We start from the raw sequence: 27,927 nt of genomic DNA on the forward strand, positions 1-27,927 counted from the left end.
GATCATCCTTTGCTTACTATTTGCCAGATAGAAGCTATAGATTCCATGTTTATGCTAGCGCTCCCACTCAATTGTACTACCGTGTTCCCAAAATGTACGTATCACCCTGACCTAACAGTAGGCTTAACTAACAAATCAAAGAACACGAATAGCCTTTCAAGATTGAGCCTAATCATAACAGGATTAAGATCATTTGATCTAGGATCAACTAGGCGATATTGACTTGAATAGATTTTACGGTAAGTTTAATTAAATCTAAGTCAAAGTTCAATATCGGTCCCTTCCGATGCATACTCCATGCATCCAACCTGAGCTTTACTTTAACCAATGCTCTGGAAAGAACATAGCACTTCTCCAAATGCAAGTAAACTCTGTTGTAGATTATCATATCAGTAAAACCCTGTGTCTGATAAATCTAGGAAACTTTATTCACATAGTCATGTTTACTTTCCAATGTGTTGACGGCACAATAAACAGGATCAAGTATGTGAAAAGGGTTTCAGATGAATTTATACATTATGTACATATAATCATGAAATAAATCATGTGAACCATGCAACATTAAATGTTATTTCTGATCTATATTAATAAGTAAATCTGATTATATTGAAATGAGTTTTATTTAGGGCATAAAACCCAACAAACTCCCACTTGCACAAATATAAAACAAAAAGTGTGTTTCAAATAATCTCAACACCTCGATATACAAATCAAGTGTAGTAGTAGTAAACTCCTTGTAATGGGATCTGAAAGGTTGAATTAACCACAACCTTTTCTCCACCATTACTCTTCCTTTAATCACAAAATCATTGATAATGTGAAATTCCTCTTTATATGTCTACTCTCTTGGGATACTGGATTCTATATCTTTGGCAACTACTTTTGGTTAATCAGGAAATTAACACTAGTAGTTTAAGGCAATTTGGAATGATGCCAAAAATGTATAGAACTTTCCTTAGACTGAATAAGTACCTTTCCTGCAACCTTAACATTCAGTCCCTCTCTGGTAGACCTAGAGACTTCAGATAGGTTTTTACACTTCTCCAAAATTAATATTCCACCCCCAGAGTAACCACCATCTTATCAGAAATATTTACTAGCACATAGGCAAATTTCGAAATCTGATATGGTGTAGTCTAAGAGTTTTAAACACACCCTTATAGACTAACATATAGTTCCTCTTCTTAATATTAGGATTTACTTGATTGTCTTCCAATGTTCTTCTCCTGGATTAATCTGATACCTACTCATTACTCCCACTCAACAGCAGGTGTCTGGTCTAAGGCATACAAAAGCATATCTAAGACCTCTCACTGTTGATATAAGAAATTCTTTCATGGTTTTATCTTTTCTGGAATAGTTAAGACTTTTCCTTAGATAAATAAAATCTATACCTAAGAAGTTGTGAAGCTTCTATAGATTGCCATTAGAAAGAAAATGCTTCAGCATCTTACTAAAGTAAGTTGCTTGCATTAGAGTAAGTAATTACCAGGTATACCACAAGCCATAGGTTTAGATAAACTCAAACCTATAATACTAGGAAGTTTTGTTAAGCCCATTGAATGGCCTTATAAACGAAAATTTCCTTTTATGTCCTTGTAATAGAAAACTTTAGGTTATTCCATGTGAATGGATTAAACCATAGTTCTATTGGCTTTCTTCTTAGTTTCTTATCTTGACAATCCATTACTTGTTTAAACTCACAATGGATTTTAATCACTAGTGTCTCCCAAGTCATAAGAAGGTGAGTTCCTAGAAACTCTCCCACTACGACAAGGCACCGTGAATTATGTCTAAGAAAACTAAATGGTATTGATCTCTTCGGTTGTGACAAGACAACAGAGGCAGTGGGATCATCATATGTTATATAAGATGATAGAACACTTTTTGGAATCAAGAATTAAATATCTCCTTTATTTGCTACTTGTTTTTCAAACTTAGTCATTTTCTTAGAAAAGTAGTATTTGTTTGAACAAACACTTTCTTATCTATTGACAATGGGATGGTCCACCCCTAATCACTTAGAATAGCTAAGAAACCATGGTTAACAGTTCTAGCTTTTCTTAAGATTTTGATTAGGTCATCCATGAATCTAGTAATGATTTACATTAAGTATACAATCACTACATCATTCTGAAATTGTATTACCATAGAAGGAATTAGGCAACGACTAGTAACTAATCATCAACATGCAACTCGAAATTTCTGGGGAGGTAAGTTAGGATATAATTCAAAAATCAATTTAATGATCTTTGAACTGCATATCTACTAACTATTTCTCCACCCCTATCAGTTCGCAAGATCTTTAACTACTTACCTTAATGGTTTTAACCATTGCTAGAAATTAATGAAAATTTTCAAACATTTCAAATTTCTTTGCTAAAAGGTATAATCTAGAGTTATCGTTTTAAGAATACAACGAAAAACTCATATCCACCCCTGAATGTACATCCATCTGCGAATGAGATGAACTACTTTCAGTGGATATAGGCATATTAACTCTTTGCAGAGATTGATCTTGTCAAATCCACTATGAACAAGATACAAATGCCATAGATTAAAAAAATGGTAGTGTCTATTGATGACATAGGTTTAGTTACATGAAAGAGTTCTTAGAATACTTCAAGTGGATCCTGGTCACAGAATACCTAACTCATATTCCATACAGTTTTAATCCATTAATAGAAGATGGATATTAAACACTTGAGAAAGTGTAACTGTATTGTATTCTGGAATTAGAAATATAAGAAAATTTCTGTTTGGATTCTAAAATTAAAGTCAAAGACTTAAATTCAACCAAATATAATGAGTAATTCTTTCTTGGACCACCACTACTAATACAAACTCTAAGTCAGATTTGCCCATACAAGTAGGAGATTTCTAAGATTGACGATTTATATCAATTGGGAATAGAATTTCGGGATTATAATCATATGTGTCATTTAATTTCTTAAGAGAAAATATAATGACATGAAATGATTTATAGACCATTCATCCAATGATATATTATTGAGCTAATTCGAAATGAATAAGCTAAGAGGAATTAGGATAATTTCGTTTATAAATAAGAATCCAACGATGCTGCGATTAGCGAAAGACAAAGTAATCTTATTTATGTAATCTTCTTGTTTCACATTGTAAAAATACTAGTCTAAGGTGTCATCAATTGATGAACAGCTAGATGTCGCATATACAATATTTATCTTTCGAGATCTAACACTATTATGTATGTCTAATGGTGAAAATCCATTAGGGATTTATCTCATTAGAAAAACAAACATGTTAGACCAACAATGAAGATTCGAAATTAAACTACAACTTAATAACAGAAAATAACATGGTTCAATATAAATTCATACACAATTCAAAAATTATAAGCATATGGCAAGTAGGAATGACAAGTGAAAATACTAAAACTTATAATCCTAAATAATTTCCAAGGTTTTTCAACAAACTGATACAGTGTCCCGTTTAGGCGAGAGTCAAAGCATCATCCATTGAATAGAGTTGTCAGCTCATCTAAAATGATAACCATTCTAGCAACCTTTTATTCGATCATGATTGGAATTCAGCGTTGTCCCGTTTAGGCGAGAGTCAAGGCAATTCTATCTTATGAGCTTCCACCATTGTTTCATAATTTGCAAGTCAAGTATGGTCGCCACCATTAGGGTGATCCATACCATACAAAACACTTACAAACTACTTATCATGCGAGGTTAAACGGTGCAAAATTGCTAATGAACGTTCCCCCATTAGGGAGGATTACTCACTAAAACAAACGCGGTGTAAAACCCACAATGGAGATCGAATGTCTTAATAATAATCAAGCTCATTATTTAAAGTGAGTTGTATTTTCTTTGATTCTCTTTATTTAATTTATTTATTTTAAATATATATTTATTTAAAATTTCCAATTTAGAATGAAAAATTCTAAATGTAAATTTTAATTTAATATTTATAAATTTTACTTAGATAGATATACAAATAACATGAATTATTTCCATCTTAGTAATAATTTCCAATAAATATTTAGAAAAATATTCAATTTAAGTTGTTACAAAATTAATATAAATTAATTTACAACTCAAATTTAATTTTCTATAAATATATATTGCATTTCGAAAAATTAAAGTATTTAAGAATACAATTTTCGAAAATGCATGTTAAAATAAAAAATTAATCCTGGAAAAATTATTCTAATTTAATGTTGGCCCAAAATTAATTAATAAAATTAATTTACAACAAAAAATATAATTTTTCTATTTAATTAAATATATAAGAAAAATTTCAAATATTTAAGTATGATGATGAAAATCAACTTAAATATTAATTTTCTATTTAATTAAATACACTAGAAAAATACTTCAAGCAAAAATATCATCTATCTAGATTTTCCTTTGACTAATTAATTCAATTTCTAATAATATACTTTAATTCAATTTATTTTAAATTAATCAATAAATGAAAAAATCATTGCTTTAAGTTGATCCAAGAATTAATTAAAATAAATAATTAATTTACAACTTAATCTATTTTTCAAGATAAAATTCGAAATTCTAGCATTCAAGAAATGCAATTTCGAAAATTAATTAATAAAATAAAGAAAAAAAATATATATTTTGAAAATTATTTAAATTTAGTTGAAAAAATAAATTTCAACTAAAAATAATTTTCTATTTAATTAAATGTCATGAAAAAGAAATATTTAAGTATCATGATGAAAATCAACTTAGATAATTAATTAAATGTATTAAATTCAAGAAATAAATAATTAAGTGTAGAGAAGGCTTAATTATTAATCTCTAGTTTAATACTAGGAAAAAATATACTTAAAATAAATTGTACCAAAATTAATTATTTAAATAATTAATTTCACAATGTATAATATTTTCCTATTTAATATTAGAAATAATAAGTAGTCTGGAAATAACTATCTAGAAAATATCTTATTTGACTAAGTATCTTTTCCACAAAATTTGAAAAAATATCTAATTAGGTTGTATTAGAAAAAATCTAGAACCTAAATATTTTTTAAATTTAAATTTAATTAAATATCAAAAATTAAGTTGTAACCACTTAATTTGAAAATATTCCATTTTAAGTTAATATTCGAAAAGATATTAACTTAAAAAATATCTAAAGAATCTTAATAACCAATGCCTAAAATTCCTCAACTTAATTTTGAAATTTGAAATTCAAAAGATATTCAGATTTAAGTTGGTTAGTTGTAGATAACTAAATATCAACTTAAATAAGAATATTTAATGAAAAATTTAAATTAAGTTCCAGAAAGAATCTAGATGGTTATAATTCTATATTTAATTAAATACAAGAAAATACATATAGTTTAGCTTAGAATAAAAAATTCTTTAAACTATAATTTTCTTAAATTAATTTCAAAATAAATGAAATTAATTATGTTGCTAATCAATTTTATTAGGTTAAACTAGTGTAATTAACCTAGTACAGTTGTTCAAATTAGGCAAATGGGCCTTCACAATTGGGGTGGTTCATGTGAGGGGGTGCTGGGTTCAGTATGTCGTACCCACTTCTATGGCTCCCAACTCTCACACAAGGCCCAAAAGAGAGGAAGTTAACCTTAATAAGAATAACTGTTATTACTTGAATAGACCCAAAAACTAAATGGGCCTAAATAAATTCTATCAAGAACTATGATAATTTATTTTAGCAACAACAACCTATATGTATCTATAATCAAATTAAACACATAGGCTCACACAGGCACACTTTGGATGGGTCCTATCATGTTGCTAGGTCATACACAGATGAAAGAAGATTGTAAATATACCTGTTACAAATTATTAACTTGACCAAGGGAGCCATCAGATCATTAGATCTGGCAAAAAGTAACCATGGCTATTTGCAATCAAGTAATAATAGGTTTTGAAAACTTACAAACAAGCTAAAACACATACTCCTGCAACAAGGTTAGCTGGATAGTTGGATTTAGGATTTATTTAATTTTAAATTAAATATTAAATTTCGAAAATAATTAATTAAATAATAAAAAAAAAATCGAAAATTTTAAAAAAAAATTTGAAAAATTCGATTTTTTTTTTAAAAAAATTTAAATTTAAAATTAAACCTACAATTTTTGAAAAATTAGGTTTCAACCAACCTAAATATCATTTCAAAAATTTGCTAACTACTTTTAAATTTTAAATGTTATTTTATAAATAAAAATTAAATAAAAATTAGAAAAGATAAGTAAATATCTTTTTCAAATTTTAAATGTAATTTAAATAAATAAAATAACAAAATTTAAAAAATTAGCAAAATATCTTATATCATTTAAAAATTACATGATTATAAATATCTTATTTTTAAATTTAAAATAAGATAAGATATAATCAAATTTTAAAATAAGATTGATTTTTAAGCAAGAAGATAGATACTAAATTCTATTCAAATTCAAATTACACTAATATCTTGAATTAAATTTAAAAAATATTAAATTAATTCAAAAAGATAATTAGAAATGAATTAGGAATAGTAATAGTATAAATACAAAACTATACCAAAAATCGGAAGTTAATTCCATGAAAAAGCATGAAAAATCGAAGAAAAACGAAAAAATTGTGAACTGTACGGACAGATTTGCGATCGCAGGAAAATTTCAAAGACAAATTTCCCCGATTTTTCAAATCTTCAAAAATTCATAACTAATTCAAATAAAATCGAAATTGAGTTCTGTAAAAGGCTAACTTGCTTAATTTTTTCCATACTATCCAATAAAAATAATTCCAGAAACAAAATCGCAATTATTTTTTACGAAAATTTACAAACATCAATCAATCATCAAATAACACTCAATACAACATGATACCATCCAAAAACATACAAACAATCGTTTTAAAGTCCAAATTTCTTGCAAGTAAATCAATTACCATGGCTCTGATACCAGTTGTTGGAAATTATTTTACCAGGATCTTAGATCTACTCACAAGTATGTTTATTAACATCCTAAATAAGAACTTTCTAAAACGATGAAATAAACACATATAAAGTTTAAGAAACCTTACATTGGGTGCAGCGGAATTAAATGACTCCTTCCGTTCAGATATCTAGCCCTTGATTCCTTTCTGTAGCAGAGCATTATCAATATCTGAACCTGGATCTCTTTCTCTGAATCTTTGATGCTGAATCTCCTTTGCTGATGATCTTTCTTCACGATCTTCCTCACTATGATTGAGGTATCACTTGATGTGTGTGGGCACTACTCATACACTAAGGATTTCGAAATATTGAAGAACAAGAGAGGGAGTGGTCAGCCAGATAGGGAGAGAGAAGGCTCAGTTTTTCTGATTCAGAAAGTGTCAGTAAAAAGTCTTATTTTTCTGAAGCCTTCACTATCTATTTATAGCATTCCACTAGGGTTAGATTTGAATTATATGGCATTAAAATAATGAAAAAATCAACTTAAAATACACACATAGGTGGCCGGCCATACACTTAGTGGATTGGGCCTTGCTTTTTGCAATTTTGCAATTTTAACACCTTTTGTATCTGATTTTCTCAAAAATGCCAATTTCCTAATTCAACCATTTAAATGCCAATTCTAACTATTTAATAACTATAAATAACTATTAAATAATATTGTCATTTATCATATTTATTAATTGAACCATACAAAGTATCATAATTAACAAATATGCCCCTATAAACTCTTTCTTTACAATTTCGCCCTTACTTAGTGAAAATTTCACAAATAGACATAGTCTAATTTGTGAATTATAATTGATTAATCAAAATCAATTACATGAGTCTTACAAGCAATATTATCTCAACTAGTGGGGGGACCATGGGTCTATATAACCGAGCTTCCAATAAGTAGATCAAGAATTTAGGACTAAAATTCACTGACTTATTAATTCTTTGTTGAATCCACGCATAGAACTTAGAATTGCACTCTCAGTATATAGAATGCTCTATATGTTCCACCATATAGACACATCATTAGTTATCCATTGTATAATCCTAATGTGATCAATTATCCTCTATATGAATGATCTACACAGTAAAGGGATTAAATTACCGTAACACCCTACTATGTATTTTATCCTTAAAACACTTGACCCCGTATAAATGATATTTCAGCTTATGTGAAATGAGATCTCCACCATTTATTTTCGTTTGGTAAAGCTCGAAGGAGATCATCCTTTGCTTACTATTTGCCGGATAGAAGCTATAGATTCCATGTTTATGCTAGCGCTCCCACTCAATTGCACTACCGTGTTCCCAAAATGTACGTATCACCCTGACCTAAAAGTAGGCTTAACTAACAAATCAAAGAACACGAATAGCCTTTCAAGATTGAGCCTAATCATAACAGGATTAAGATCATTTGATCTAGGATCAACTAGGCGATATTGACTTGAATAGATTTTACGGTAAGTTTAATTGAATCTAAGTCAAAGTTCAATATCGGTCCCTTCCGATGCATACTCCATGCATCCAACCTGAGCTTTACTTTAACCAATGCTCTGGAAAGAACATAGCACTTCTCCAAATGCAAGTAAACTCTGTTGTAGATTATCATATCAGTAAAACCTTGTGTCTGATAAATCTAGGAAACTTTATTCACATAGTCATGTTTACTTTCCAATGTGTTGACGGCACAATAAACAGGATCAAGTATGTGAAAAGGGTTTCAGATGAATTTATACATTATGTACATATAATCATGAAATAAATCATGTGAACCATGCAACATTAAATGTTATTTCTGATCTATATTAATAAGTAAATCTGATTATATTGAAATGAGTTTTATTTAGGGCATAAAACTCAACACTTGTTTCACTCATGAATTGATTAATTATGTCAGTTGATTGTTATTTTGGCACTTGAGGAGGTGGTGGATGTTTTGGTATTTGTGGGTCATATTAATGTCTAGGATTAAGCCCATAGGTTGGTTTATGTGGTGGGTAAAGAGGTAGATTTTGTGGGTATATTTGTTACCCTCGATTATTACTCCATGATAGATTTGGGTGATTTCTCTAGGCAGGAATAAGTGGTTGAGTATATATTTTTATTCGTTTGTCTTTGATAATTGCCAATTACTTGGACTTGCTCTAAAAGAACATCATCAACTGAATAATTATTACTCACAATAGTACATTGTGCATAAGGGTGAGGACCACCACACATTTCACACATGGTTGTAGCTTGTAATTTCATTGCTTGTGTTGCCATTGAGTTTTGTTGTTTCATCTGCTTAATCAACAAAGAAATTTAGGCAGTAAGCATGGTAATAGGATCATTTTTAGAACACTTGACACTTTCTTATTTTCTCATTCAGATGTGGCCATCTCTTCTAACAATTCATGGGCTTCATTTACACTTTTACTCATAAATGTACCTCTAGCGGCTGTATTAATTATTATTCTTGTATTACCACATAGACCATTGTAAAAATTATGCACTAACTTCAATTTTTCAGTGCCATGATGAGGATACTTTCTGAGTAGTTCTTTGAATCTTTCCCAAGCATCATATAGTTATTCTCCATCCAATTGACAGAAATTATTGATCTTTTCTCTTAAACATGCAGCCTTAGATGGAAGGAAGAATTCGACAAGAAACTTTTGGGCTAGTTCCTCCTAAGTAGATATTGAGTTGGCTTGTAGTGAGATAAACTGACTCTTCGCTCTTTCCCGCAGTGAGAATGGAAAAAGCTTTAGACGAATCGCATCATTACTTACTTTGTTCATTCTGAATGTGGCACATTACTCCAGAAAATTAGTGATGTGCATATTTGGATCTTCATTAGACAACCCCCCAAATTGAATATAATTTTGCATCATCTGAATTATAGTGGGCTTGATTTCAAAGTTATTCACCTCTACAGTAGGTGGACAAATACATGAATGAACCCTTGTGACAGCCGGGAGAACATAATCTCTCAAAGGAATATTAGCTTGAGCTGCATTTTTAGCATTGGCGGCATTGGCTAAATTAGGTGGATCAACCACATTATTATTGTTATTATGAAGGCCATCACCTCCATGATTAGCCATTCTCTCTAACTATTTTTATTTTTGATTTTGCCAACAAGTTTTCTCAATTTCAGGATCAGCATGCACTAGTGGCTCCAAACCTTGTCGTCGCATAAACTTTTTATTAATCCTAAAAAATTAATAAAATAAGAAGCAAACCAAATTAGAATGTGTTAGAATAAACCAAAGTAGAACAAAAAATAATTAATTTTGATATTGGTAATTTAGTCCCTGGCAACGACGCTAAAAACATGATAGAGAAAATTTATAACGCAAGTATACGTCTCGTTTCAAGTAATAATAGTGCATAAGCACGAGTATCGTCCCACGAAGACTATTACAAAGTACCAATAATTATTTTTCTACTTTCTATTTGGTAAATAAAAATTGAGGAAATATTATTAAATTTAGGAAAATAATTTAACTATAAAATTAAAGTAAACAAACAATGATTATGAATATCAATAAATAGACTTAGGGTATTAGTTTTATCAACTTGTCAATTTGTTCTACAATTTCTTCTTTCAATTTTAATAGCAGGTTAACTAAAACGAATCTTATTCTTTTTCAAGATATAAGACCTCAATCTATATGAAAATTTTGTATGTATTTGTGATAAATTTCGACATATAAAAGGCATTAAGAATGAAAATTTTATTTGCTACACAAGTCATACGGTTACTCTCGTCCAATATATAACCTATGTTTATATAACTATAACATATTGAACTCTCATCTTTCGAATCTCGAATTGAAATCATAAAAATATACAAATAGTGATCAAGTATTCACAAGCATTAAACATAAATTATATAGATTAAAATAAAGAGGAAGAATTCGATAAAACATCATAGAAAAGTAAAATAGAAATTAAAGTGACTCTATTAATCCCTAGATAAGAAAATCAGTGCATGAAAATCATGTTCATCACAATTACATTCATAATAAAAAATAAGAACATAAATAAAAGTAAAGAAAGAGAAGAAGAAGATGATGATGAAAAATACTAAGTAGTTGTTAATTAAGAGTTTTAATGAGTTTTTTTAGCTCTGAAAACGTACTAAAAATACTAATAATAGTGTGTTTATATAGGCTAACAGAGTTACCTAAAAGATACTAAAAAGATTTAAATTTTAAACTTAAAAAAAATAAAAATTGTGTTTAGCTGCATCTACACTTGAAAATGCTATATATTTTTTCGTAATCATTTTATCTTTTTCTTAGAATTTTCCTACTGCAACGGCTGATGGCATTTTGGTCATAACTCTCTCGATATTGCTTAGAATTGGACGATTCAAGATGTTTCAAAAAACTGAAAGAGAGATATAGAGCTTTTATTCACAATGTTTTTTTTCCTGAAAGTGAAAGAATCATAATAAAAAATTAGCTTAAAACTTCATACTTGATTTCATAATACAAATGGAGCGTGTTGAGCATCTAAAACTCGAATTTTTCATTCAATATTTCATAAAACCCCCAAAATCCATGATAAATCAACGATATTCATATTTTTCTCTCATTTCAACCCATATGATATACTTGACCATTAAAACTTGAAATAAGAAGAAAACAAGCGTAAACTCGAACAATAAAATATAAAAAAACTACTAAAATATGTTCTAAACTACCCCATTAAACAAGTATAAATCTCGTTTATCAATTTCTTTATTTTTTTTTTCTCTTTCCCCTGATAGACCCCCCTCCTTTTCAACTTCTCTCTCTTTCTTTGTCTTGCTTTCTTTCTCTCTCGAAAAGTGTTAGGGTTTATGCCCTAAAAATTCTATAAAGACATTTTTTGGTTATTAATATAGAGTTGAACATTTTAATATATGCATGAATGTTAAATTATTAATATTTATATATAAATATCAAAAAATTCCTTATTCATATATGAGGCTGTGACTTGTAGCTGTACAAAGAACTAAGATCACTTTGCTATGAATAAAACAGTCAACAACATATTAAACTTATGTAATCTCGGTTCGAATTACTGATGTAGTATGACATCAAAGTGAAGGTGTTGTATATAAGAGAGATTATACATAACAAGGACTGATATGAATAAAGTTATTTTTATCTAACATATCATTTACTATAAAACCTAATTCATATCATAATGATGATCAATAGTAGATCAGCATAAATCTTGAGTAATCATGAATTCCTATTCATGTTATTAGTTTCTTTGATTCACTCGTTAAAGTTTCTCAAAGAAGATGATTCTTACAACTTCTGTTTTGGGAATGTAATAATGTGGATGGCTTGAAACATGATTTACAATTATGGAATCATGACTTCCCTGACGGATCGAATATTGGTTTCCTTTAAGTGTTGATTTTAGAACTAGAAAGTTGCGCACAAATTTAGATGGAATCTAAATTACACTTCCACTAGTAAACTAATGGTACTAAATGATAAAGAAGTAATTAGAAGGTGTTGACCGATATTTTTGGCAACTATTAATTAGAGTTGTTTTAATGATTAGAAGAAATTTAATGCAAATGATTTTTACGTAGTTTGGGCATTAATGAGCCTTAGTCTACGAGTCACTGCTATTAATATAGTAGTTCTATACAGAGGGTGTTTACACCATTTTTTCTGACCCCTTTCTCAAAATGTAGTTAGGGTATTTATAGTCTCATAAAAATGATGAAAATGTTACTATTGTCGTAAGTGTAGAAGCATCACTTACATAAGTTTCCAAAATTAGATAATAGGGCATGTTTGTATGCTTGGTAGGTTGCATAGGCTTTCTCTAGGTGTTTGGTGACATAAGCCCTTAACCCTTGTGGATTGAAGCGATAGTTTATTATGCAGCCGTCATAAGGATCATAGGGCAGTGTGTAATTATAGAATAATGGATTTAAACCCTTTGTCACGTCTTTTCAAGACCACTCCCAGATGTTTTCTCCATGCCGCATTTAATGCATCCACAATGACTCAAGTTTGGGACCTAGCAACCGGACCTGTGTATTTCATCCAGCTCCTTGAGGTGGGCTTGATTCCTTAGGCTAGCAAAATTTAACTTGAGCTCCTGGAGGACTTCCCGGACATGGCCAATGAGTCCCCAACAGTTTTCTCAAGAGGTTTAACATAATCACTCCTGGTGCTTAGGCTATCCTGCCACATGGCTTATTCCTGACTTGCCACGTGCGTTGGAAGAAATTCAGGGCAACATTTACCCCCAAGTCTTATTTTACACACCTTTGTATAATGAGACTTGCTACTTATCTCTAGAAATGACATCACCGGGCCTCATCCAACACAAGCGTAGGTCATTTATTATTTATAATTACTTTCCTCATTTTTGGCAAAAAATGATTCGATTTCCACCTATTCGATTGACACCTTCATTAATGGCAAACTGTCAGGCAAATACTCGAGTATTGCAACTGCCCTTTTTACCATATTTCTCTTCCAAGTTGTCCCAGGCATTGGATTAATGGGATTTTGAAAGTTTAAATCCTGACTAGGGGTGTTCATTGGATCACATCCAATGTTTTTAGGTCTATCCAATTCAATCCAATTATATATTAGATTCTAGATTTTACCATCTGATTTAATTAATTTCAGTCATCCAATCGATCTAACATCCATTGGATATTGGATTTGATCGATTCTATCCATTGGATGTATTTAAAATATATTTATTGGTTTAATTTTAGTTTATCCAATCCAATATCCCATTTTTTTGGATCGGATCGGATTCATCCAATTTTTTTATGTCCAGTATGTATTGGATTGGATTAGATCCATCTAATCTAAGAAAAAAACAGTAAAACTTTAATGTTAATTTTCATATGTACATATATATATATTTTACGTATAACAATATAAAATTTAATTACTCATCCAAACTAAATAAAAATATTAATTAGTTTAATTGGATGTTAGATGTATTAGATTTTTGGACATCCCATCCAACATCTGATTCGATCCAATTGAATATTTAAAAATAACATCCAATTTGATCCGATCACAATTGGATATCTAATGTTTGGTGGTTGGTTGGAGTTGGATCGATTAGTTTTCATTGGATTGGATCGATTTATGCACACCCATAATCTTGACCGTCAAATGGTTGTCGATCAATATTCAACCTAGAATGTCTATAAAAGCCCGTGTCTTTTTCCTTCCAAAGTTTTTACATACTCATCATTTTTTTTCTTTTTTGAGCTTTTCCAATCTTCGCCAAAATTCCAGACTTTCTAGACTACCTTCTGCTTTTTCTTTGTCGTTGTCACGCAAAGTATTACCGGCGTATGACGGCTTCAACAATTTCTGTAATTTCTTCAGCATGTAAGTTTCAACTTTTCCAAGCTTTTCTAAATTATTACATATGCATTTATACACATTTCTATTCTTTTTTTTTTCTTTTAGTTTTGGGTTTTTAAATGACTGTAGCGATTCTCTCTGAACCACCATCTTTCTGGGCTATTTTCTTGGCTGCTTTCGCTTTGTATTTAGGCTAGGGGTTCATATGCTTAGGGTTCCTAGGAATTGCCATTTTACCAACTTCTTTTCCTTTCTTTATGCTATTATTGTGGCTAAGGTATCTTGCACCCGATGCATGACAACATGAATTTTTGATTGTGGCTACAAATGCAATTTTCTTACTTAAGTCTTCCATTTCCTTATCGAGCTTTTAAGTTCTCTTGTTTAACTTATCCTGAAGGTCTTGAGCCATTGATTTGGGCACCACTCCACTCTTGCGGTGTGCATTAGGTGACTTGAGTCTCTGCAAGGCATGCTTCCTATTGAGTTTCTCCCTCAAGTGTGAGAAGGCAGATTTGGTCAGGGTTCTTAGAGGTTGAAGTGTATGGTCTCGTTGTGGTGAAGACTGTGCGGTGTTGCTCGTGGATGATTCAGGAGCGCCTATTGTCTTGGTCTTTTGATTATCCTCATAGGTGGTTCTGCTTTTGTATAGGGCATTTGACCGTCCTTTCAGCAAACCATTTAGCACCTCTGATTTTTCAACCTGAGGTTGCTCACTTCTCTCGCATTGGGGCGGGTCCGCGTGCTGGGGCTTACAGAATAAGCTCGCTTCTCCTTTTCAAGTTGGTGGCGCAATGTGTTGGGATTTCGTGGAACCTGCGAGAGATATCAGATTGGTGATAGACATCGTGGTGTTCCCCCATTGTTTTTGGGGATGAGTGTCAGTGATGCCACAGCTTCATCACGCTCCTTAACACGTTTTTCTCGAGTAGGAGAAAGGTTGGCTTCTTCAGCGGGCGTCGATGTAGGCACTTCCATTTCCGGTAGGTCTTTTTGCCTTTGGATTTTATCCTCTGGATTGCTTCCTTGGTCTCCCCTGCCATGGGCATGTTCTCTTTGACCTTTCCCGATAATTGATGCCTGGATGTCTTTCCTTGCTGCAACCAGTTGGTTGTTGTCCAAACGGATTTTAACTTTTAGATGATGTCTTGAATGCCTTGGCATGTCAGAATGCTTATCAATCTTTGGGTAGAAATGAGACTTGAGTTTTACTTCCTTCCCATAGACGGTGCCAAACTATTGACAATCGAAACTCACCAACAAATTAATGTTGGATTATTATTTTACCAGGATCTAGATTTACTACCATGTATGTTATTTAACATCCTAAATATGAATTTCTAAAACAATGTAATTTAAACACATATAAAGTTCGAGAAACCTTACATTAGTTGCAGCAGAATTAAATGACTCCTTACGCTCAGATCTCTAACCCTTGTATCCTTTCTGTAGTAGAGTATCACCAAGATATGAGCTCGATTCTCCTTCACTTGATATTGGATTCTTCACAGTCTTACACACTATGATTGAGTACCAACTTGTTATGTGTGGGCATGTACTCTATCACTATAGGGTTCAAAAATAGAAAAGAGAAAGAAAGAGGAAGGATTCGAAATAGAGAGAGAAGAGAATGCTCAAAATTTGACTGAAGGCAAGTGAATTATTAAGCTTCTAATTTTGAGTCCATCACTATCTATTTATAGGAAACCTTCTAGGTTTAGGTTTAAATTATTTGGCATTAAAAAATTAATAAATAAATTGTAAAATAAAGCATAAGTGGCCGGCCATGGATGTGGGCCCCACCCCTTTGCAATTTTGCCATTTTTTTAACTATTTATCTTATTTTTCTCAAAAATACCATATTTTCCAATTCAACCACTTAAATGCCAAAACTATTTATTTAATAATTTAAATTAATTATCAAATAAAATTGCCATTTAACATATATATATTAATTAGACTTAATAAAGTCTCTTAATTAACAAATAAACCCTAAAATCTCTTTTCTTCACAATTAAGCCCTAGCTTAGTAAAAATTCACAAACTAGACGTAGTCTAATTTTAGAATTATAATTGATTAATTAAAATCAATTAACTAAGTCTTACAAGTAGTATTGTCTCAACTAGTATGGGGACCATGGACCTATACAACCGAGCTTCCAATAAACAGATCTAGAATTTACCAAGTAAATTCCCTAACTTATTAATTCCTCACTACCACTATAGAACTTGGAATTGCACTCTCAGCTATATAGAACGCTCTATATGTTCCACGATATAGATACGCTATGAATTTTAACCATCGTTCTAGTCCCAATAATCAAAGATCCTCTATAGATGATTTACACCGAGTGGGGATAAATTTACCATTTCACCCCTCAATGTATTTTATCCTTAAAACACTTAGCTTCCTATAAATGATATTTCAGTAAACTAATATAATCACCGAAATAAGAGCTCTTTCATTTATCTCTATTAAGCCAAGCTCGAAGGAAATCATCGTTTCACTTCTATGTTTAGATAAAAGCTATAGATTCCATATCTATGTTTAGCGCTCCCACTCAATTGTACTATCATGTTCCCAAAATGTACGTATCACCCAGATTAAAAGGAAAGCTTAACTAACAAATCAAATAACACAAATAACACTCTTGAGATCGAACCTAACCATGCCAGGATTGAGATCTTTTTATCTAAGATCAACTAGTGATATTGACTTAGAAAGATACAACGGTAAGATTATAATATCTTTACCAAGATCAATATCGGTCCCAGTCCAATGTATACTCCATACATCCGAAACTACCATACTTTGCCAATGTTCTGGAAAGAACATAACACTTATCCAAGGTGTAAGTATACTTTATTGCTGATTATCACATTAGTGTAAATCCAGTGCACTGATGAATCAAGGGACATTATCTTTTGAAGCATATAATCACAATTACCTTCCGCTGTGTTGACAACACTGTAATTGTGAATAACTATATGTTCTGGATTTAACAAATTTTATACACATTAAACCATAAACATGAAAACTACATGTAAACATAAATGACTTCTAATCTTCTATTGATAACAAATCAGATTACATTGAAATGTGTTTAATTTAGGGCATAAAATCCCAACAATTAAGGACCAAAAACCTTGTGTTAATTGCTAAGTAGAGATATAATAGTAATAGTAATAGTAATTAGATCAAAGAAGAAATCTTAAGTGTTTAAAGATTAGAAATAATCTTGTATTGGAATTATTGCTTTCTTTCTTACAAAGTTTTCAGCCCCCGACCCTCTCAAATGAATGGAAGGGGGTATTTATAGGAGGTTCTAATGGCCCATTGTTACAAATTATTTTACCCTAAGTGGTCCCTAAGGGGGACCACATGTTGTGTGAGGAAGGCTAGTGGTCAAAGTTAAAAGTAGTAGGGTTCGGGTAGTGGTGGTCGGGTGTCAAGCTGTATTGACACTTGGGATCACGCTCTCACTTCCATGCCCCCGGCACAAATCCTACTTTATCAGCTTTTGCAGGTGTCGTGGTCGTACCCTTCTATATGTTCTTGGAATGCCTTGTCCTTTCCTTGAAGATTCCCTCCTAGGTGAGGGGCTCAAGCCTTGGTTGAGTCTTTAAGTTATTGGTAGGGCCGTTGTCACTTGTAGTTTCTTTAAGGTGAGAAATGGGGGAGAACTTCATTTCCCGTCGCTTGGAGAGAGATAGTAAGGGGGGGCTCTAGTGAGCCTTTGGTCTCGCTAGGTCGAAATAACTTGAACATGGGAAAGGTGAGGTTTCCCTAGCTTTGGTGGCACGTTGTGATGAGGTGACAACGAGCGAGAGCCTCCTCTCGCTGATGGGGGCAACACAACATGAAGGCAGCGAGACCTTCCTCGCTGATGAGGGTGTCGCAACATGAAGATAGAGAGAGCTCTCTCGTTGATGGCGCAGCACGGCATGAAGCTCTAGTGAGCTCCTTGGCTTCACATCTCATCCCTTCTTTCTTTTATCTCATGTTGATGTGATCTCGATATTTCTTCTTAGTGAATTTTCAAGGTTAACAATAGCTACTATTGAGATTTGAAGGACTAGAAAGCTTTTTTTCAAATAAATCCAAGATTTTCCCGACGACTTGAAATTCTCGCAAACTTGAATGAAATTGAAGAATAAGTTAAAAAATTGATTTTTAATTCTTTGAATTTATCAAGAGAGATAGATAGCTGATTTAGAATGTCAGTAACCGACAATAATTATCAAAAACTTGTCGGAGCAAAAGGAGATGGTGCCACGTGTGAAGCGACCTCTTCTTTTCTTCTTTATTAAGAGTCTCAGTTTGTTTTTTAAAGATAGCCAACTTTGCAAATAAAATACCTTATAAACGTAGAAATTCAATAAATAATTTAGGGTTCGTTTGGTACGCCGTTTACACTATGTTGTATTGTATAATATTATATTGAATTTATGTGGTATTAACTTTTATGGGCACTTAAATATATAATATTTTAGTATAAATTAAAATTTAACATAGTATTATACAAAAATATGATATATAATCTAATTCAATATAATACAATAGACGTTCCAAACGAGCCCTTACACCCTATCTGTTCATAAAATTTTAAAAGAGACAAGGAAGAAAAAATTTCATTAAAAAGTGAAAAACAATTGGCGGGTACTCGTAAAAACGGAAAGAATTTAAAATAAACATAATTAAAAAAGAACAAAAGTGGATTTAATAATAAGTTAAAGTCCGGCATCGCTTTGTTGTTTCCATCATTAGTCCAACTACAAACAACTGAGCTTTCCTAATTTTAAAAAATAAAAGCACATATTCACAGAGAAAGGGAGAGTAGTGTAGTATAAGCTAAGCAAACCAAACCAAACTACACTACACTATTCTCTCACCTCTGATTAGGGTTTTTCTTTCTTTTTACTATTCTGCTTGATCATTTTTTCTTTACTTTCATGGAGAATTCAGCTACTGACCTTCAGCCTCTTGAACAATTCTCCTCCGACTCCGCCATTCAACCTCAGGTGATCCTATTTTTGAAAAAAAAAATGATAATTTCGAAATTGAATTGAAAACTTTCTCCTTTTGCTGAAATGGAATTCATTTTTGAGATTCTAGGCTGTTTGGACGTTGATTTGTTTGGATGCCGAAAAATTGGCAAGGGAAAGATAATTTTATTATTTGTGGGGTGGTAATCGGTTTCAGTTGATCTCAGGAGTTATATTTTCAAAATTTAATTTAGTTTACTTTCAGTTTATGATTTGCTGCCTTGTATTGCATTCCACTCAAGGCAAAACTGAGTTTTACTCTTACTAAAAAGAAAGAAGAAAGAAGATATGGAAAATAAGAGAAACATCATTTGAGTGAATGTTATATGACATCGATAAGTTTAGTCCTCAGCGTTATAATAAACCATTATAAAGGTTTCTATTTCCAAAATTCAATATGATATCATGCATTTTTGTTCCTGCATATTCTAAAAACCAATATAGATCAAAGTTTAGGAATTGAATTTTCTCAAAAGATAAAAAAAAGTTTAGGAATTGAACAGTGGAACTGAGGCTTTGCAGAACTATCTATAAAAATTTAGGGTCTGCGTGTGGAATATAATGCAAAAAAGGGGTTTTAGAATTTTCATTTGTCCTGTTATTCCATTTTGAATGAAAGAAATCCGAGTTGAAATTTGATGTTTTTTAAGCGTATTATATATTTGAGTGTTGGCAGAAGTAGTACTATCTTAATTATTGAAATGTGAAACTAGATTTTTATAATTTTTTCTTTTTTGGTAGGAAGTTTCTTTATTTTCTTTATTTTAATTATGGAAATTGTAGCAAGTCAAGAGGAATTAATATTTGGTCAATTCTGTGTGATAAGTATAGACTGTTCCAGCTGGTATTTGCCAAGTGTTTATTTATAATATATAGATTTGGAGAGCATTTTGCCATTTTCATTTCCACCCATGTCATTAGTATAACAATGGAACTTAGACAATTTTCGAATCTTATTATTGAATTGTGTATTGATGAAATGTTACGTTGGTTTTGTAGACATGTAATCAAGAAGATAAAAGTGAAGAGACTTCCTTGGTTCAGCAATCAAGACGTCCTAACCTATCCTCCTTGCAAATTCCTGCAAGGTCTCTAGAGAATTCTCTCTCTGATTTTATGAGAAATGACAATTCTTCTGTATCTAGTCCTGCTTCTACTAGAGCTGGACTTCCCCCCAGACCAAATTCAGCTAAGGTCAAGTCATCCATAAAAGGCCTGTTTCCTCAAAGAAGTCTGAAAGTGAAAAATTTACCTCAGGATGTTGAGAGGACTGTTCTTATTATACCGGAGATGCTTCCATCAGATGGTTCTTGTGAAAGGCCTACTACTTCAAGGTCGTTTTCTCTTAATAAGGTTTTTTTCTCTTCATCAAGTAAAGTAACAAGTTCTTTACCAGTTACACCAATGGCAAATTCAGGCCTAGAGCATGTACAGGATGGACATCTGGAGAATCGTTCTGAGTTTTCTGTACGTGACCTCTTTCTACTGTTTCCATCACCATTTCAAATTACAAATGCACTAGTCCAGTATGTTAATGAGAAGGGTGTGTTTTAGAAATTCTAATAATGAACATGATTGCTTGTATTGCTTTGTTCTCTTCATGGTTTCATGGTCAAACTATTGCAGACTATTGAAGTCAATCATCATATCACCCGCTCATTATCAGTGCCAGTAAATGTTAAGACTAGAAGTTTAAGGCGAATAGATTCTGGTGGTGTATTTCGTGTAATATCAGCTACTCCGCGTCCTGCAACTGTTGATGGAGCATCCCGAAATGATGCCCCAGTGACAGAAGCTGGTTAGTTCACTTTCTTTGTCTGAATGGAGTGTGTTTCTTGGTGTGTGATTGTGTGTGTGTTATTTTCCAATATAGGAAGGTATTATATTATTAATATGAATTACTAAAATCTTGTAAAAAAACAATTCCTATACTAATGAAAATTAAACTTACAAGGCCAGAAAGTAGCAATTTTGAAATCCTTAGAAAATCAGAAAAGCAAAGTTCTTTAACTCCTCAACACTTCTCAATCAAATAGCTGCCCAAAATTAAATAATTTCACAGATTTCAACTGAAGTTGTCATTTCTCAGTAAAAATCTTTGGTTTATTTCACCCCAAAATGGCCACCATGAAAGCCGAACTCCATAACAATTTCCCCTTTCTGTTACTGATCAACCAGCTGTTCTTAAAAGAGATTAGCACGAGATAATGGAATCACCTGACAGCTCTTTCAGAATGATTTTAATTCACAACATATTTTATGCACAGTTTTGTGGTTGCTAATAAGTAGAAAGTAGGATAATTACTAGTTAGTGATTTACTTTTCTGACTATGAGCATAATTTGCGTCCACTACTTGCTAATTTCAGCTAGTGAAGATGCTGGTGAAGATATTCCTGAGGAAGAAGCTGTTTGTAGGATTTGTTTTGTCGAGCTTGGGGAAGGTGGTGATACACTAAAAATGGAGTGCAGCTGCAAAGGAGAGTTGGCACTTGCACACCAAGAGTGTGCAGTGAAATGGTTTAGCATTAAAGGCAACAAGACCTGTGATGTCTGCAAGCGAGATGTTAAAAATCTGCCTGTGACATTGCTAAAAATACAGAACCCTCCTCAAATTCTTAGACGGCCGCCTCCAGCACCTCAGCATAGGGAATCTATCCGTTATAGGCAAGTCAATTATTCTATTGTTGTAAATTTTAATCTTTAGACTTAAAATTTTTTAATTTTGCATTAGGACATGGCATAGGAAGATTAGCCATAGTACAATGAGAATACCATCATCTTTTGCCAGATCTACCATAGAAAGTGAAATTTGCAAAAAGTTTAGTTAGGTATGAGTTGGTTGTGGTTCTGTAGAAGTTAAAAAGAAAAGAGTACAAAAGAAAAATAAAATAAATATATAACGTTAGGGCTGTGGCATGAACGCATCTTTGTATTTTTATAATTCCAAGTAAGCCCTGTCTGTTTTTTTTTTTTTTGCTTCATAGCTATAAGAACCACATCTTCTTACATTTTACTGTGGAAAAAAGTGTATGTACAGTGTCCATTGCCTGATATGTTGACCAAAGATTTGTTTATTTTCATTTAGAATTATGTTTGGTTTATGGTTAACAGGATCTGGCAGGATATTCCAGTTCTTGTCATGGTTAGCATGCTTGCCTATTTCTGCTTTTTGGAGCAACTTCTGGTAACATATCTTTCCTTGTTTTCAACTTCGATCTTGTTATTTTATGAGGACACGTGTAGGTGGCAGCATTAGTTGCTGCCTTGCTGGAATATATAATGTCATGTATCTAGCAAACTTCATATTAGATTTTCCCATGATAATGTATGTTTAGTTGAGTTCTTGGTAAATTTCCCAAGATTTTTTCATTCGTAGGACTACACCATGAATAGTGGTCATTTGTATATTTACATGTATTGGGGATGTAGGGCTGAAGAAAATGGAATTTGGTCTTCTGTTATCTCTATTAGAAAGTAAATCATAAGTGACCCAATATCTTCAATTGGAACACACAGTTGACTTTACCCTCTCCTTCCACTATATTCAAAACCATGGAGGGAATTGGGTCCCACCCAGGTGCTGCTTATGTATGCACTTGTTGACATATAATGTGTTAATTTCTTAACCATTGCTATTCTCAATTTCTTTTGAACAGGTATCTGATTTGGGTCCTCGGGCACTAGCAATTTCTTTACCATTCTCTTGTGTTTTGGGCCTCCTTTCTTCAATGATTGCTTCCACTATGGGTGAGTTCTAGTGCCTTCTTTCTCTTCTAGTGACATGGTTTTATATTGCTTGTCTAACTGATAAAAACTTTTTCTTTGTTTTTTTTTTAAACTAGGATCCCCGTCTAACCTGAGAATTAACCAATAAAAACTTATTAACTTGACGATACTATAATTTATAGAATCTTGGGTTTCACCGCTCCCTCAGCGGGCATTATTTCCTATATTTTGTTACTCAAGATCTTTACTTGTAATGGTGTCAGTGAGCAGGAGTTACATATGGGCTTATGCTTCTTTCCAGTTTGCCATCGTCATCTTGTTTGCCCACATATTTTATACCATTGTAAGCAGAGTAGTGTTTACTATTCTGTTTTTCTTTCATATATTTTTTTTTATTTCCACACCATGCATTCATGCAGGTAATGTAATATCACTTCTCTGGGGAGAGGGATGGATATCTTATGACGTTATTTTTCAACTTGCAGCTTAATGTAAACCCAATCCTTTCAGTTCTTCTTTCCTCATTCACTGGCTTTGGGATTGCAATCAGCACAAATACTTTGCTAGTTGAGTACCTTAGATGGAGAACTAGCAGGCAGATGCAATCCACCCGCCAACAAATTGAAATTGCATTACAGCAACAACAACAACAACAACAACGACATCTTCACCAGCAGTGGCAGCAGCAAGAGCAGTATCAACACCATCAACCACAAGAATTCAGAGAAATCCTGCAACAGCAAGAACGCCATCAAGAAAATACTCGAGAGCACCAACAACCACCATTGGAAGTATCAAATATGGGCCCCCTTCCTAGTTCCAGACATCAAATAATTCTGACTACATAGAACATCTTTTGACCTTCGGCTCATTGAAAAATGAATTCAAATCTCGACCAAGTATAAAAGGCTTAGCTTTCGCAATGGTCTTATTGGAAGTGTGGCCAAATGGTTTCATACCATGTGAGCTTCGACCTAGTTTTGGAATTTGTATTCTCTCCTTTAATGTGTAGGAAGAGATTCCACCTTTAACAGCTATCAAGTGCATTGGGTTTGAGCCTATCTTGAGGTTTTGTTCTGGCCATTGGTTTGCTTTGTTTGTCCAGAAAGAGTGGTTTTGGTCTGAATAGTAAATGTATATGGTGTATCTTTGCAGTTCACACATTGTAAAATAATAGACATTCTTTATCCATTCATATTGTTATCCGAACATTTATATATATATAATCCCTCAAGTTGCTTGTGAAGGATTACATACCTTAACACATTGTAGTTCATTGGATCTTAGTATAGAATTCATTTTTGGTATCCAATGATTGTGAATTGTCAATTGAAAAGCAAAGGTTGAGAAAAAAAATACTGATATTGTTCTTTTTTTTTTTTTTTTCTGGAACAAAAGCTCATTATGTAAGAATAGAAATGGGATCCACATGAAACAATCCCTCTCCTTTGATCAGTCAAACAAGAGGCATTAGATCTAGCTACACTAGCCAAATTGTCCACATAAGCTAGGTTGTCCCGACATAAAGCAAATAGACATTGAAGGTGAAAAATGGAGAACACTATAGACATTTTTTAGTTTGAGCAACCTTATTACCTTAGAACATCTCCACATCATCTAAATATGTAATGTTTTATTTATCTTTTTCACATCATTTTTCTAAGTATCATGTTTTCTCTGCAAATTATGCTTGTTAGTTTATCTTTTGGCTTTCTTGTTGCATCTGATCTGTCTTTATTAGTTGTCCATCTATAACTGTGTTAGTTGCATCTGTTTAATCTGCTCTCATTTTATTTTTGTCACGTTAGTTTTTAGTTTGTTTTATTTATTGTTCTGTTTCTTGCTAGCGTGGCGGAGCTGTTGTTGGTTGTCGGTTTAGTCAGTTATTCAGTATTGTTAGTATAAAAAGTAGAGGTAGCTTTTTCTAACTAACTCCTCATATTTGTTAGAATCATTCTTAGATTCTTGCTCTACTAGGGCAAATTTTGTACATTTTTAGTTTTTGCAGGTTGTAAATTATTGGATCTTCAAGGTTAAAGAAGGAACATTGATCTGTGATGTTTGATGGAAGTTCAGACTGATCTGTTGAAGAGAGTTTAGCTTGCTGGAAGAAAGGGGATCTTGTCTTCTCAGATATACGTGGACTTAGATCTTTGTTCTTGAGTGTATTCAAGTATTTTGGTAACTTTGTATGAAATCATTAAAGTTTACATTGTTTGAGTTGTATATTAAAACTAGAGAATGTATGTTTGAATAATTTCTTAGTGAAGGTTATCTTACCCGGTTCTTGGAGACCTAAGCACTACCCGGTGGAATGAGTTTCCAATGCAAAAGAAGCTTGTAATTACGATGTGCAATTGATTTTATGTTTTTATACTTGTGATAGAAAACCTAATTGTGATTTAGTAGCTTTTGGTATATCTTGAACTTTCATTTAGTATCAGAGCCATCCTTTACATGTAAAGAAATTGTGATCTTGTAGCTACGTAATTCTGGTTAGGTTTGTCTTGTTATCTGAATAGGTTTTGGTGTAAGTTCTTTTCTTCTTTCTTGATCTATTAAGTCTGGAAATCTAATCCTCTTTGAGATTCATCTCAGAGTGCACCATAGTTTTTGGCTTGGATTTATGTAGGTTGACAGGAAATGGAGATGTTCAGAGAAAGAGGATCTACTTCTAGTCCACAAATGCCAGAAGGATCTAATTATCCCTATTGGAAGACCAAGCTGAGAGCCTTCTTAAAAGATGTGGATGAACGAGTATGGATGGTTGTTGCCGAAGGTTGGTCTCCACCTACTGCTGTTGATGATGAGGGGGAAAAGAAGAATAAATCCAGTGAATGGTCAATTGAGGAGATGAAACGAGCAAATTTTAATTCTAAAGCTTTTCACGCTCTCTTTAATGTTGTCTCCACAAATCAGTTAAAAGTACTTTGTAATTGTGAGATTGCTAAGGATGCTTAGGAGAAGTTGAAGATAAAGAATGAAGGAACTGAGGCAGTTAAAAAGGCTAGGTTAAGAGGGTTAGCCAAGTCCTTTGAAAATGTGCCTATGGATGAAAACGAATCAATTTATGAGTTTCATGCCAAACTTTGATATTTCTAATGAATCTTATGCCCTTGGAAAGGTCTATTCCAATAAAAGATGATCAAAAAAGTTATTGGAGTCTTACCTAAAAGATTCATGTCTAAAGTGACTTCAATTGAGTAAAGTCGAGATGTTGAGGTTCTTGACTTAGATGAATTAATTGGTTCCCTGCAGAATTATGAGTTGACCTTACAGAGATGGGACAAGGGTAAGAAGATTAAAAATTTTGAAAAGGACAAAGCTGAGATAGGAGTAGCTTTTATTCACAAGGAAGAAATTCAGAGTCAGACTTATCTGAATTCTTTTTAAATGCTAATTTTGCTCTCTTGGCTAAAAATTATGCTCGACTTCTCAAAAAGAATTTCAAGAAAAACATTCCTGAAAGAAAGGAAAGCTCTTCCAGCAAAAACTTCTCTAATGCAAACAAGCATCCCCAACAAAACGAGATGAAAGGCAGACCAACTATCAAATGCTGAGAATGTAAAGGTTATGGCCACATACAGGTCGAATGTGCAAACACCTTGAAGAAGAAGAAGAAGAAGAAGGCTTTTGCTGCAACTTGGAGTGATAGTGAAGAAGATGAAGTGAGTGATGAGTCTAAAGAAGATAAGTTAGTCATAACATTTATGGCTAAAGAAACTATGTCCAAGGGATCTGATGGTGATGAGTCTTTTTTTGATTAAGATTCAATTATTGTAGAAAAAATAAAGCCTGTGAAGAGATGTTCGCTCAGTGGAGCTACGTGGCAAAGAGAGTTAAAGAACTGCAAGATCTGAACAAGGCTCTTGATGACAGTAAGATTGAGCTTGAGGAGAAACTGAAGCGAATGATAATATAGCTATGTTCTAAAGATAGTGAAATATACAAGTTGACTGTCCAACTTGTGAGAGCCAAGCAGTCTTTGTCCTTCATACCTCTGGGGATAGCTACTTTGAATCAACCCTTCAGAATCAAAAGCCTTATGGTGATCATACTTCAATTGGGTATAAGATGCTCTACAAACAAGGTCAGGACTTGTTGATTGATGGAACTAATCATCTTCTTCAGATGGAAAGGTGGAGTTTGTGTCTCCTGCAGTGAATAAGGAAGGTGAATCTAATAGTAACTTAGTTGAATACGAGAAGATAGCAAAAAAAGAAATACCTTGAAAAGGGAGCATATTACCGAAAAACCAGAACACTTTGTTCCTATTTGTCACTTTTGCAACAAAAAAGGTCATACCGGACCTAGGCGCTATAAACTCAGAACATATCTGACCAACATCATAAATAATTAATCAACTTTTAGTAAGTTCCTCGTGCTTTTCAAAAAGTTTCATATAAGACATGGAAACCCAAAGTTGCCAATCTTGCCTTGGTTGCTCATACTTCATTATTTGCTATGAAGGAGAATCACTGGTACTTTGATAGTGGTTGCTCACGATATATGACAGGCTCCAGAGAATCCCTACAAAATTTTCAAGATTCAACAGAAGGCTTTGTGACATTTGGTGATGGTAATAAAGGGCAGATTATGGGACAAGGAGATTTAAATCTCTCAGGTACATTTCCATTAGCTAGAATTCTATTTGTTAAAGGACTGAAAGCCAATTTGATTAGAATCAGTTACTTGTGTGATGCTAATTATGATGTTAGTTTCAATGTCTAGTTTCATTGGATGAGAATTTTGTTCTTACAGCTAACAGAACTTGATATCATTTCCAAGTTTCTATGCGGCCAAGTGAAATGTCACAAGGTTTTTTCTGGACAAACCTGATCTGTGGCATTATAGATTGGG

General features: G+C 32.6%; 1 protein-coding gene and 1 non-coding gene across 2 annotated transcripts; both read left to right on the top strand.

Annotated features, from left to right (window-relative positions):
- The first annotated feature begins 9,462 nt into the window (after window positions 1–9,462).
- LOC115701635 (small nucleolar RNA R71) lies at window positions 9,463–9,570 on the top strand. Its single transcript, XR_004008627.2, has one exon. It is a non-coding gene; the product is annotated as a small nucleolar RNA R71 (small nucleolar RNA).
- Window positions 9,571–19,059: 9,489 nt separating this feature from the next.
- LOC115700731 (uncharacterized) lies at window positions 19,060–24,260 on the top strand. The gene is made up of 8 exons (XM_030628364.2): window positions 19,060–19,316; window positions 20,340–20,807; window positions 20,967–21,138; window positions 21,708–22,005; window positions 22,453–22,525; window positions 22,998–23,088; window positions 23,331–23,410; window positions 23,553–24,260. Exons 1-8 carry the CDS (start codon window positions 19,248–19,250, stop codon window positions 23,913–23,915), a joined length of 1,614 nt encoding a protein of 537 aa, XP_030484224.2. The 5' UTR covers window positions 19,060–19,247; the 3' UTR covers window positions 23,916–24,260.
- Window positions 24,261–27,927: the final 3,667 nt, after the last annotated feature.

The sequence above is a fragment of the Cannabis sativa genome, chromosome 8 (genome assembly GCF_029168945.1).
Source record: "Cannabis sativa cultivar Pink pepper isolate KNU-18-1 chromosome 8, ASM2916894v1, whole genome shotgun sequence".
Taxonomy (NCBI): domain Eukaryota; kingdom Viridiplantae; phylum Streptophyta; class Magnoliopsida; order Rosales; family Cannabaceae; genus Cannabis; species Cannabis sativa.